Source organism: Leuciscus leuciscus (genome assembly GCF_965113295.1).
Source record: "Leuciscus leuciscus genome assembly, chromosome: 2".
NCBI classification, from domain to species: Eukaryota; Metazoa; Chordata; class Actinopteri; order Cypriniformes; family Leuciscidae; genus Leuciscus; species Leuciscus leuciscus.
Window position 1 is genome coordinate 18649518 of NC_138726.1, and position 14898 is coordinate 18664415.

General features: G+C 37.4%; 1 protein-coding gene across 1 annotated transcript; it reads left to right on the top strand.

Annotated features, from left to right (window-relative positions):
* Nucleotides 1-2095: 2095 nt before the first annotated feature.
* LOC309493043 (uncharacterized protein) lies at nt 2096-4337 on the top strand. The gene is made up of 3 exons (XM_082162097.1): nt 2096-2840; nt 2968-3307; nt 3415-4337. Exons 2-3 carry the CDS (start codon nt 3069-3071, stop codon nt 4172-4174), a joined length of 999 nt encoding a protein of 332 aa, XP_082018223.1. The 5' UTR covers nt 2096-2840; nt 2968-3068; the 3' UTR covers nt 4175-4337.
* The last annotated feature ends 10561 nt before the right edge of the window (nt 4338-14898 follow it).

The window sequence follows — 14898 nt, forward strand, 5'->3', positions numbered from 1 at the left end:
GTGACTGAAGCCAGCAGAAGCGGAGGAGCAGAGCAGTGAGAGGCGCTTGTCACTGCACCGGCAAGTTTAAAAGGCTGCACTGCACGGTTATTTATAATGGAAGGCCAAAAGGGCCAAAACGTGTGAAACTGTCGCGTTAACGCGTAAATTACGTGTTAACGCGTACCTAAATTTGGAACATTAGCACCACCTACTGGTTTGGTGCTGCTCTTGCTCAAACACAGAGAACCTAAATTAAGCTTGTAAATAGCAGTTTTTAAGGTGAAAATACATGTTCAACAATGACTTTTCAGAATAATTACAGCATATTTTAAATGGGCATATTTAGACAGTTAACTATAACTGTTCAAGCCCTAAAAGTCATGACCATTTTCACAATCACAATAGAAATTGTGTAATATATTTACACATTTCTCCAAACAGTATTTACATGTACACTTATACTGTAGCATATTTCTAAAGTATCTTTTTATAATTGAACCACTATGCATTATTTGTTAGAGAACCCCTTCTGTTAACACCATTAAGCCTTGAATCTGAGAATTTAGAAGAATCTGAGATTTGAGATGCATTGTTTTGCAGTATTTTTCGAAGATAACAAGCTCAATAAAATATAACAAATAATATATATATATATATATATATATATATATATATATATATATATATATATATATATATATATATATATATAGGCTATAAAGGTGGTTATAAATTAGAATGTCTTGGAAAAGTTAATTTTTTCAGGAATTCAACTTAACAGGTGAAACTGTCCATAAGCAAAAGTGGCCCAAACCAAGTATTGAGTACATATGCATTATACTTTTCAGAGAACCAACATTTCTGTATTTAAAATCCTTTTTTTGTTGATTTCATGTAATATTAAAATTTTCTGAGATTTTGAATTTGGGGGTTTCAAAAGCTGTAAGCCATAATCATCAAAATTATAACAAATAAAGGCTTGAAATATCTCACTTTGCATGTAAAAAGTGTATATTAGTTTCACCTGTAAAGTTGAATTCCTGAAATAAAGGAACTTTTCCACGACATTCTAATTTATTGAGAAGCACCTGTATGTATATGTGTATATATATATATATATATATATATATATAAAATATATATATATATATATATATATTACAAAGTTATATTACAACACACACTACACACAAACACAAACACACACATACATGCGTAATAATAATAATCTAAAGTGATTGGCTTGAATTTTTAATAAATGAAATGAAACAGAACTTCTGCTTTTCTTTTTTTACAATGGATATTACATTGTGAAATCATGAATATAGGACCAAAAGTAATAATATATATTTTATTAATACTACACAGAACAAGAGATTAATCTATATTCTCGCCAAAATGTTGGATAGATTTGGAGTGCTAATACACTCGTGATCTATCTATTCAGTTTCCTGGAAGTTACCCTTCCATCAGTGTCGTTGCTCATGATGGCTCATGAGGTATGTTCAGCGTAGTGCTTGAGTCACTCTATCATGAATAATTCAAATAAAATAAAGGTGTTGTGTCACGGTGACACCGCCTGTCGTTACTGTTTGTAATCATTCTCATGACTATTAATTTGGTGACGCACACCTTCGTTTTATTGTATTTATTCATGAGATTGCGAAAAAGCGCTTACCTCATGGATACGATGAGCCAATACGTCACCTGGCATCTTCCGTTCGGTGCGCGCCCGTGATGAGAATCGTATAGAGAGACGGGAATCCATACATCGTTTTTCCAAATTATATATTACACTTCTTTACAGGTAACTGTGAACAAACTAGCTTTCGGTTATAATAAACACTGTTAAACATATTACGGTGGGTTGAAAATAGTTTTTTTTTTAAACTTTATTTAAGTTTGTCATGAGATTGTTGCTTCGCAATTAGCGCGACAGCCTGCCATTATATGCAATAGGCCTACATCAAAAATACCGTTGCATGGAATCCATAAGAGTTGATGTTTCAGAGTTATGCATTTTCTTCGACTCACATATTTGGTCATTTAACCCCCTGTGATATGTCTATTAACAGCGAGTTATAGTACTAGAATGGGCTAGCCTATGTCTTAACACATTTAATCATTTTTTCCCCCAGAGTTTCCCCACATTTGTATGGTATTTACAAGATAATTAAATAATCGATATCAATTATATATATAAAAAATAAATACTTTAAGGCTTTTACTTTTATGGCACAACTAATCAAATAAAATGATGACACAATTACAAAAAATCTAGAAATTGGATGCAGTTATTATAAACTTTATTATAAACTGAATAACACAACAAATAAGTAAAGATAGATAGATAGATAGATAGATAGATAGATAGATAGATAGATAGATAGATAGATAGATAGATAGATAGATAGATACATGGTTTTACTACAGTTCTATTGTATCAATACAGTAAAACCATAGTAACCATCACTGTAGTAACCATGGTTTTACTAAATTATCTAGAATTACATTCAAGCCATTTTGTTACAACAAACATCTACAAAATAACAACAGAAAGAAAAGTTACCATTCTATGATACAGAGTTGATGACAGACAGACATAACTAGGCTACATAGATATCTATCATAGATAGATAGATGAAACCATCACATCAGCATTATTTCCTAAATATATTCCTAACTATATTACACTTATTTTATTCCTAAGTAACTATATTACACTATAATACACTTCTTTTCAGGAGGATTACAATGGCGCTGGGACAGTTTCTGTCAGATTGCAATAGAGCATTTCGGGAGTGCACCCGATTGGCACAAACAGACGACCAGGACTCTATTGAAACAATAATTACAAGGTAAGTTAACCTAAAAGGCAACTGATTATTAAGAAATATCTGTTCCAGCTCCTCTATTTTTGTATTTGACTTAAATTAAGGTAAGGCTATCCATTGATTGCCCTGTTTCTTGTTAAATTCTGTCTAGAATGGAAACGATGGCACGGAGTCTTCAATGGGCAAGAGGGAGACTTTGTGAATCCCAACTAGCTGACGGACTCTTAAATTTAATTGACGAGTTTGTGGCAGATGTTCGGAGTCAAACAGGTGGTCAACGGCAATGACTTACTGGGTCCAGAAGCTGTACGAGCAAGACTTTTTGGAGAAGGTCTGCTGGTGCAACGGAGGCGTGTTCGCCAAAGTATGCTCCGGACCAACCCAGAAGGGGCTGCACGCAGAGCCATGTCTTCCAGACTACGCAGGCGGACATACCGAGTTGCAGGGCCAAATTCTTTATGGCATCTGGATGGCAACCACAAGCTAATTAGGTGGAACATAGTTTTACTTCCTCTTTTATATATATATATATATAAAATACTTCAGGTCAGGACAATGTTTTTTTAACAAGTGTATTAATATTGCATTTCATTTTCAGGTGGAGAATTGTTATTCATGGGGCTATTGATGGTTTTAGCAGACTTGTTACATTTTTGGAAGCTTCAAACAACAACCGAAGCAGCACTGTGATGGAGAAGTTTGTTGAGGCTGTCGACCAGTATGGTGTGCCCTCAAGAGTTCGCTGTGACCAAGGTGGAGAGAACAATGCCGTTTGTCTTTTCATGGAGGTTTTTCGAGGTTCTGACAGGGGGAGTGCTTTGAGGGGAAGGAGCACCCACAATCAGCGGATTGAGAGACTGTGGGGAGATGTTTGGAGAGGTGTTGTTAATGTGTACCATTCACTTTTCACCCTTTTAGAAGACGATGGAGTAGTAGACTGCAACAATGAGAGGCACCTTTGGGCACTCCATTACATCTACCTTCCCCGAATTAACCAGGACTCAAATTTTTTTGTCAATCAGTGGAACCATCACCGCCTGAGAACTGCAAGGTACATGTCGCCATATCAGATCTTTGTGCGTGGCTGTCTTCGCTTACAGGCTCAAAATCTGACTGGGATTCAAGGAGTGTTTGGTGCTGATGAGCAGCCAGCTCAACTGGATGCAGAAGTGCCTCACTCACCTCAGGTACCCACTTTTAACTGGCCAGACAGCGTTGAGGTCCCCTTGACTGAATATACCCTGGACAATGACCGCTTGGGTGAACTTCAGCAACTTGTTGATCCCTTGGGAGGACCAAGAGACAACCTTGGAGTGGACCTCTTGAGAGAGGCCATTAGGTTCCTTGACTCTCTGTAATAACCTTTTTATTGTTCTTTGTACTGTTTTTACATTGTATTTATGTACAGTACATCTCTTTTTCCCCATTTTAAGCACTCATTCATCTCACTAAGGTTTGGTTTTGCTTTGTCTAATACATTCAGATTTTCCTTGAAATGTTCATAATATTTCTGCTTCAGAATCCTAGTTATTATCCAGTCAATTTAGTTTAGATGTTTCATTTTACATGCAGTTTACTTGATATCTGCAACATTCATAAGACAATTCTTTCATGTGTTAAAGTCAATAAAACAATAACAATATAAAATATTTCAGCCTATTTATTGTGTGAAATGGTGAACAGGGAAACAGTTCAGTAAAAACATCCAAACACGTTAAACAGGAATAAAAAAACATGAACTTGTTACAAAGGAACAAATGTAAGTAATATCTACTGAAGGCAAGTTTGAAGAACCCAAGTGAAGTATTTATTCAGAACAAGATCAAACATAAAAAAAAGGCATGCCGTGGCCTGGATCTCAAAAAAAAAAAAGTGAACATAGACTTACAAACAGTGAATACAGGAACAATACTTGACAAAGACACACGGCTAACATGAGATACACAAGACTAATTACTAGACAAGGGTCACCTGTAGACATAATCAAGACAATCAATCAAGGACAACATGACACATTCACATGAGGAACACATGGCAGGATCACATGACTATAACAGGACTGTAACAGACATGAAACAAAACCAAAACATGACAGGAACGCAGATAAAATACAAAACTTGTCTACAAAAAAATAAAACATTTACTGGAAACCAAACTGGTCTGAACAGCCAATCCCTGTTTCCATTGCACTTTTAAACTCCCTATAGGTATTCTTGACTGGAATTCTTAAAATAAGTAAACATGTGTTTGCAGTGGGGTACATTGCCAGTCGTTCATCACCCTCATGGAGGAAGGACAGCTCTGGCTGGGGTTGAAACCCCATTGCTGGAACCCTCTCCAATCCTGTGGCAAATATTAAAATATCGGGTAGAGAAATTGGAGCTGCATCTCCACCTGTCAAGAAATATGTATGATTATAAACTCTTTCGTTTAAGTACTTAGTAGAGCTGCACGATTCTTAAATCACGTTTTTTTTTTTTTTTAAATAGATCACAATTCTCACACAATTCTGAAAAGACAATAAAAAAATAAAAATAAAAGTAATTTACTCAAGGTTCTGACAAACTGTTTATTGCTGCAGTCAATTTAATAAAGTTTAAAAATTAAAAAAGAAAAAGTTTGAATGAATGATTCAATGACTCTCTCATTAAGACTTCACTTGTTTAATCACTGGATGAATCATAATTTTTGAACAATCTCTTGCATTAATGATACAATGACAAATACATTAAAGGTGCTATCAGTGATGTCATGCGTTTTTTAGGCTAAAACATTTTTTTCACATACCGCAAACATCTCGTCACTATCCGCTAGCTGCCTGTCCTCTGAACACACTGTAAAGAAACGTGGTCTCTGTAGACAGCCCAGGCTCCACAAACACAGCTCAAACAAACTGAGCAACAAACAGTTCGACCCGTATCACGAAACATAACAGACTGTTCCAGCCAATAACCGACAAGAATGATGTGGGGTGGGGTTTGGGGGGTTATTGCACAGATGAGGAGGAGGGAGGGTCTAGCTAGCTTATGTTTGATAATAATTCAAACATCAACAAGAGGTTATGCCAACCGAGATCACTGATAGCACCTTTTACGTAATTGATACAATCTTTATTTGAAGCACTTTTATTTGAAGTTACTTTCAAAAAGTGATTTACTCTATTATTTTTATCACTGTTATCCAAACTAAAAACTTGTATCGCAGTTCTTCGATTATCTATGATAATTTGAATTATTTTAACAAAAATAATTATACGGTGTGGTTGAAAAATACAATTTGTGAATTTCTGAGTTTGAAAACGGTCTTACCCTCCACCTCCAGAAGCCAGTCCCGCCAGAATGCAATGGTCCTGGTCTCTTGTCTCCTTTTATGGGAGCCTCTTGGTGAGCTGAATTGTGGCTTGAACAGCTCCACAATGTCAGCAGCAGTAATTTGGGCATCAGTTTTCAGAAATTGTTCTTGAAAAACTGTTGGGTGAGCCACAAGCTCATCTAGGAGCTAGGGCTGGGTATCGATTCAGATGTTACAATTCGATTCGATTTCGATTCGCAAGCTCTAATTCGATTCGATTTCGATTCTCGATTCGATTTTCGATTTCGATTCTCGATTCGATTTTTCCAATTTCGATTCTAAATTAATTTCGATTCGACTCACTCAATGAATATTAAATACAAATCCTATATTTATTAAAAAAAGAAAAAGAAAAGAAAAAAAAGTGAACAAGTTTTCAAGTGTTTAATTAATAAAAAGAAATTAAGAGCTACAAACCTGTATATTAAACTCTTTTTATTTTAGGTACACTTGGGTACATTAAAACAGAACCCAACTCTATTTCAAATGCATACAATGAATAGACAGGATTTTGATGCAAGATGAAAAATTGATGCTGAAAATTGGACAAGTCAGAACAGTCGCATGTCTTGATCAAACAGGTTAACAATCCTCACATAAACCCACATATAAAAACGTTGCATATAATATAATATGTGCCCTTCCTGTCTAACAGCTAGGCCATACAGAAATTGAATAAAATTATCAAACAGTCTGTGTTGCATTAATTATAAATTATATATTGACTAATCAAAGTTACAAAAGTTCTTTATTCAAGAGCAGTGAGTGTTTTTCTCTGTTCTCTTTGTTCTTTGATTAACTTAAATGACAGAGATAATTAGTGGCTACAGTGTACTGTCCCTTTAAGACCAGCCGCTGTTGACAGAGACGCGGAACTCACACGCGGACTCATTCTCTCACGAGGCACAACTCTTCACGTTCGTCATAAGACTGCTCTTATGTTACTCGACAAAAATACATTTTGGCATAATTGTGTGTGTTCTTCGTTCAAGCGCGAAAGATAATTCTATTCTGTGCTGTCTTGTGCGCACGCACGATATCATCGCAAGTTTTTCTGTCACAGTCACGACAGCATTTTGGCAGCATTTTGGTCATATAGCCTAATTGCGTATAGGCTTGTCATAGCGATTGCGATATGATTAAACGTGCAGCACTAATTGAGGTTATTTTATGATTTAGATAAAACTACCATAAAATCTCACAGCATTAGCTATAAAATTGAGTTTGCAAGCCTATGAACAGTGGAGGAAAACTAATACATAAAGATGGAAAAAAATCGATTCTTGGCGTTTGAGAATCGATTTTGAATCGACCACATTTTAAAAAACGATTAATCGAAAAATCGATTTTTTTGCCCAGCCCTACTAGGAGCCCAAGGGCATTTAGACCTTCTTTGAACCTAAAGTAAAGATGGTAGTAGGAAAAATATTTTGTGTAAATACTAAATATATCACAGAGTAAACATTTTTAAACCTATTTGACCACTCAATGACATCTGGGTTCCAGAAAGTACAATGTGCAATTCTTTGAGAATAATTTAATATTAACACAATTGAAGAAATTTTCATGTATTTTCATAGAATTGCATGTACTATAAAAACAGTTAGTCCATTTCACAAGCACTACACTTATTAAAATCACACTACTGCTGTAAGAAATTAAGAAATCTTATCATGGTAAAAACAAGCTCCACACCCTGAATCTGAATGCTTTACAAGCTTCATTACGTCTCTTAGTTGGAATAAAGACTTATTGATGCATCTGCCACACAAAAGAATTCCTCTTCATCATTTTTCTTCATTCCTTAAACCATAACTTACTGCTGGAGTGCGGCATGAATACGGCCCTCTGTGTAAAACTCCAGGATTGCTGTCATCAGTTCGTCTCTCTGGGCCATGGAGTTTAGGTAGCATAAAGCTCCCATAACAGACAGCTCATCTGTGGCTCCAGTGATTGCCTCTCTGGCCTCCTCTAATGTACCAGCACTTGCTATCTAGTATGAGAAGGAAGGAAGGAAAGGAATGTAAAGCACAACTGGAAGGCAGATCTCTACATTTTCTGGAGAAAATGTGAGTGGTGCTTGCTGTGGCAAAACTCAGCAATCGTTTGTTAGGGTGCTTTACATGATTGCATACGAGCCAACAACCATGTCTGTACGATATTGTGGGGCTGAAATATGTTGCAATATGGTTTCTAGGTGGCTCTAAACGGTTGCTGGGGGGTGCTAGACAGTTTGTAGTTGACACAGATGGTTATTATGGAGTTTTTATAGACTTCTTAATATGTTATTAACATGTTAACAATAGAGGAGAATTTGATGCTTCACTAATGGGAAATTTCTGAAGTTATAACAAACTCTCAAATCCATTTGTCCTTTATAGACAATTGATATATATCTATTAAAACTACATATTTAACTAGTAATTACTACTATTAAAATAAATGCATGGAAACACTTTAACCTCTTTACATGTGATGTGAGAGTTACAGGTCCAGTTCATAAAAAGAGTCATATCTACAAACCAGTACATTGCCGCTTGACTGTTCTAACATTCTAATGATATTACAGTATAAAGTAATTTACAAACTTGCCTTGCGCAATTTGTCCTGCAACTCTGGGTCTGCCACCTCTTCTATGGAAGGGGCAAGCGGTGGAAGGCCACAGACTTGCCTGAAGAGCCGATCGGAGAAGAAGTGTGGAGAAACCCCTCCCTGAATTAGGCAAACTGCTACCATTTGGCCCACAAGCCTATATATCCCGTTGTGCAGAGCTATAGAGGAAAATTGTTTAAAATTTAAGGTCTTGATGCATTACCATTTATTAGTGTTTAGTGTAGGATACCCAGTGACTAATGTTATAATATAATAATATTAATATATTAATATAATAGTATTAAAAAAGTGACATTTAAGATGATTGTGTGGAAAGCAAACATACCAACACTGTCTAGAGCCAAAGCTCGTGATTCGGAAGGCCCTTCAAAAATATGGTGCTCCTGGAGCTGGACCATGAGGAGACGACAGAACTCCCTTGTTGGCCCACCTTCATCAACAGCCCCTTCACCCACTCCACTCTCATCCACAAACACCACATCCAGCCTGGACTGAGGATCAAATGTGGACCGACTGAAAGCTCTCACCGCACAATCAAATTCCTCCCCACGGAGGACATTAACTTGATTGGCAGTGATAGCCCTCTGCCTCACCCTCGACCGCAGGCAAAGCATAATGTGAGTAATGTCCAAATGTCTGTATTGTAGATAAAAAATACATTGACATAAAGAAGGAATTAAATTACATATCTTTAAAATGCTCATATTCTGATACCCAAGCTTAAACATGTTGTATAACACTTGGATGCTACTTTTCACCAGAATAAAGACTGGTAGATCTACAAAACAAGAGAATTTCACTTCATTGTTTTTTTCTTTTCTTGCAAGTTAGTTACTTGGCAGAATAAATATTGACCTACAAATGCAAGCATGTTGTGTTTTTAATTGCTTAAGAGCAGTATTGTCTGTGAAAGCATTAGAATTAGTAAGCATTCACTACTCACTCTTCAGGTATGCCAGGTGACAAGAGAGACATGTCGGAGCTCGGGGGTGAAATGGCGGGCCGTGGAGGTGAAATGACGTATAGTGGGGGAGAAATGGCGGGCCGTGGAGGTGAAATGACGTATAGTGGGGGAGAAATGGCGGGGCGTGGAGGTGAAATGGCGGGGCGTGGGGGTGAAATGATGTACCGTGGAGGTGAAATGGCGGGGCGTGGAGGTGAAATGGCGGGGCGTGGGGGTGAAATGATGTACCGTGGAGGTGAAATGGCGGGGCGTGGAGGTGAAATGGCGGGGCGTGGGGGTGAAATGATGTACCATGGAGGTGAAATGGCGGGGTGTGGGGGTGAAATGGCGGGGCGTGGGGGTGAAATGGCGGGGCGTGGGGGTGAAATGGCGGGGCGTGGAGGTGAAATGGCGGACCATGGAGGTGAAATGGCGGACCGTGGAGGTGAAATGGCGGGGCGTGGGGTTGAAATGACGGACTGTGGGGTTGAAATGGTGGGGCGTGGGGTTGAAATGGCGGACTGTGGGGTTGAAATGGTGGGGCGTGGGGTTGAAATGGCGGACTGTGGGGTTGAAATGGCGGACCGTGGAGGTGAAATGGTGGGGCGTGGGGTTGAAATGGTGGGGCGTGGGGTTGAAATGGTGGGGCGTGGGGTTGAAATGGCGGACTGTGGGGTTGAAATGGCGGACCGTGGGGTTGAAATGGCGGACTGTGGGGTTGAAATGGTGGGGCGTGGGGTTGAAATGGTGGGGCGTGGGGTTGAAATGGCGGACCGTGGGGGTGAAATGGCGGGTGAAAATCCAGTCGATGAGATGTCTGTATTTGTAAGCAATTCCTGAAATGATAACACATTCATCACATGTATGTTGTACACTTATACATATATATACTTATACAATATTATATATATATATATAGTTGAGGGAGTGAAACCTGCCAATGAATGAAAAATATCTGTAGTTATTCAATAAAGAAAATAATAATGATAATGCACAGATAATTACTATTTGTAGTAATCACATAATAACACACATGTATCACATGTTCTTACCTGTACCTCATCCGAAGATAACCACAACACATAAAGAGTGGAAGGCCCATCTATGCCATGATCTTCTAGGGTACCTACTAGATTGCTATATAACGGAGTTGGTGAGAGTGGCAACTGCACTGAGAACACTTCACTTGCCATGTCATCAACACCAGCAAATGCAACCAGGTCCTGTCAGAAGCAAAATAAATTATCAGTAATTGAAACAACTTTCTTCAACAAATTAAAAAAGTAAAAAGTAGATAATAAAATAGCAATTAACCTGAAATGACTGAGAGACATTGAATCTCCTCTTCAGGATTCTCCCATCTGGGTATTTAAATTGTATCATAAGACCATCGGCCGGCTCAGGAATTGCTGATATATGCCTCCGGCGATCATCTATTGCCTTTTTAAAAAGTTAAACATTTTTAGTTACATACACAGAAAAAAATATTGTGGCCAAATTTTTGACGACATCATATTTGAATATACCTTTCTGCGTCGCCTTTCACACTCTTCCATCTGTCTCCTTTTTATCTCCTGTTACATTTGAAAATGTACAAACACAAAATAACATTTTGAAGAACAGTTTCTTGTCGACATTGACTTCCATAGTATTTATTTTCCACTGTGGAAGTCAATAGCTACAACCAAGTGTCTGGTCACCAACATTCTCAAAATATCTTATTTTGTGTTCAACAGAATTTTTTTTTATAATTTTTTTTTTTTATAAAAAAAAAATCATACAGGCACCAAACAACTAGTATTATTTGTATTATTATAGGCCTACTTACCCTTGCTCTGTCAATTTCCAGGGAGTTATTGTACTCTATATCTTGTTGTTGCCTTAGGGCCCTGGCCCTCCATGCCCTTAAATCCTGCACAGATCCATATAAACACATGCTTATTTAAGAAAAAATTATGTAAATGTTGATTTTGAGGTAGTAGTGCAGCATATAACACAATAAGAAATACTACTCAATTCTGTTTGTGAATAGAATGAATCCATGAATAATGAATGGAACTGATCGAGCGAACAACAGCTTGGTGTAACTCTGGTCTATTAACCTACTAACTGTAGTGAAACACTTTTTCATTTACATTTTTCCCCAATCACATTTTCAATCATAAAAAATTAGGTCACTCAAAAGCTTAAACACTCAAATTTCATCCTGTGAAAATCGCCAGAAGCTGTTCTTAGAAAAGAGTTTACAGTACACAAATATTACTTGCTGAACAAAAGTTTCCTTTTAATATCTTAAACAAATTGTTACATTGTCATCTTGCACTATAGCTTCATCCTCAGCTGGCTCCAAAACCTGAAAAAGATAAAAAAGCTGTTCTTAGAAAAAAACATATCCCTTGCTGTAAACTGTCACACATGTTAATCATGTATTGCTTTCAATATCTTAAATTTTAACAATTGATAAATTTACATTGTCATCTTGCACTAAATCTTCATCTCCAGCTCGCTCCAGAACCTAAAAAAAAATTTATATATATTCTATCAAAACAAATTACTTGCTGAAGAAGTGTCATTTAATCACATAAATGATCTACTACAGTTTTTCTTCACTGCTTTTGAGCATTTCTCAGATCAGATAGGAAATTCTCAAAACTGATTGGTCAGATGCCACATCACGTTGACACTTGTGCAAAATGCACATAAAAGGAGCTGAGCTGAAAAAACATTTAGATAGAATCATACCCTTGGTCTAATGTACACAGCAGAACGTGAGTTCCTGAGTTCTTGGCAGGACTTTATGGTAGCGGGGCAAACTGTGGGGAGGATTAATGGGATAATCTGCCTGTGCCGATTTAATCGGCAGAGTGTGAATTCACACTGCTGCACTTCAGGAAATTCCTCCCTTATTTTTGCCACAAATTCCCTCTCAGACATGGAATGTGGGACAACCAATAGTTTTTGTGTTGTTCCAGCTGTAAAGAGGGGTAAAAAAAGGTTTAGGCAGAGCATGAGAAAGAACAATTTGATTGGTTACAAGATCCACTTTTAACAGCTGTTTTCAGAAATAGCTTACTGCACATTTAAAGGCCCCATATTGTACACCTTTCTAAAGTTTTGTTTTAGGTTTTGATGTCCTTAAGAATATATATTTGCTGTATAAGCACCAAAAAGCATCTCAATATTTATTTTACAGCTCCTTAATCAGGAGCTCTGCCAAGAACAAGTCGATTTTGGTCTGTCTGCTTAATATTCATGAGCCTCTCTTCTGATTGGCCCGTTGTTTTCTGAGTGAGCCACCATTGGTAGGGGTGGAGACTGAAGGCGGAGACTGAGTAGTTCTGACATCACATTTATACAGAAGTCACTATGGCTCCTGAAATGGCACAGCTATTTTATGCAGGCTGTGTGCATTTGTCTGCGGATCGACTGTTTTGAAACTATATTATAGTTTTACAGACCCTAGAGCTCTGTTATCATGAAGAAAGCCAAGGGATTTCAGTTTTGACAATATGGGACCTTTAAAATAATCTTGTCATGTACAAGTTATGTGAAATTCTACTTAATTTAATAGTTACATATTTTAGCATAAAATATGCACTTACGCCTTGGCATATATATTGTGTCATTCCCATTTTGAATCAAACCCATTCTTATTCTTGCCAGGCGCACTCTCGGTGGTCGTTGTGTCGCAGATGTTCCCTGTCCCCTTTGGAACATCCTCAGTCTTATCCAACACAAAATACAGAACACATTACTTAAAAAATGAACAGGTATAACTTATCAAGAGCCCAACTAAAGCAGTCACTAATCACCATCATGGTAACTAAAACAATAAATCAACAACATCTAAACCTCTGTTAATTCTCAAACAGAACTGTAGCAGAACAGAAGTTAAGTCAGTCTGGTTAGTAATAAGTGAAGCTGGTAATGCTGTTTGTGAGTGTTGTTTAATCCTCCTTTGCTGAGATCTTGAGGGATTTGATGTTTTTTATGTTCATTTGATTTCATCAAGGCTGTGTCTGAAGTAAGATGTAGTTATTGTGTTTCTGCTCGTCGCTTCTCTCCTCTTTCTGTTCTTGTTATTTCTCTAAATTGACATTCCCAGAATTCCCTGCGTGAGACTTCACATTTAATGTTATTTCATTTAAATAATTATGTTTCTTCTTAGTTTTTGTTTTCAGTTATGTACATTTGGGGTTTATATTACATATAATTTGTTTAATTAATGTCTATGGCATTATTTGGAGTCATGCGTGTCACTGTGATGTTGTTTTGCATTTGTAGACTGTACACCATCTTTACATTATCATGTACAATCAACTTATGGAAAACGAATGGTGGTGATCTTTGAATCATCACAATCTATTAAAGTTACTGCATTGTTATAGGCAGAGAAAGTTTGGGGGGTTTTTCTTGGAGTGTGCGGGTTTTAAGCATAGCAGAGGTTTTAAGGTGGAAATCACCGTTCCAATCTGGCAACACTGATATTTCGGCAAATAAGGAGCGGGTTAAAAGGGAACTGGAGTCACTCAGCCTCGTCTCTAATACCGTTTTGAACCAGAGAGCTGCCTAGCTATTTCTCAGACCCAAAACCGCCAATAAATAAACCAAGCTTAAGTGTTAAAGGGATAGTTCACTTTGAAATAAAATTTTGGTATTTAGCTTACCTCAAGGGCATCCAAGATGTAGGTGTCTTTTTTTCCGCAGTAGTTTCAATTTAGATATTTTTAGGTCAAACCATTCTTGTCTGTCAGTCATATAATGCAGGTCGATGGTCACTGTCTCAAAACACAAGCACAGAGTCCAAATTAAAACAATTCCCCACGTCCAAATGAAACAATTCCCCATCATAAGTACACATTGATGGCCTAAGACACGAAACGAGCGGTTTGTGTGAGAAAACGAACAGTATTTATATCGTTGTTATCTCTTGAACACAGCACACGTATACACTATACACTAGATGTCGCCTTCGCTACTGCAGTTCATTGGAACGAAACCGTAGCCAAGGCGACATCTATGTATATATCTATACCCGCCCGCGCCGTCAGATCATTTGGACGTGTGCTGTGTTCAAGAGATAACAACGATATAAATACTGTTCGTTTTCTCACACAAACCGCTCGTTTCGTGTCTTAGGCCATCAATGTGTACTTACGATGGGGAATTGTTTAA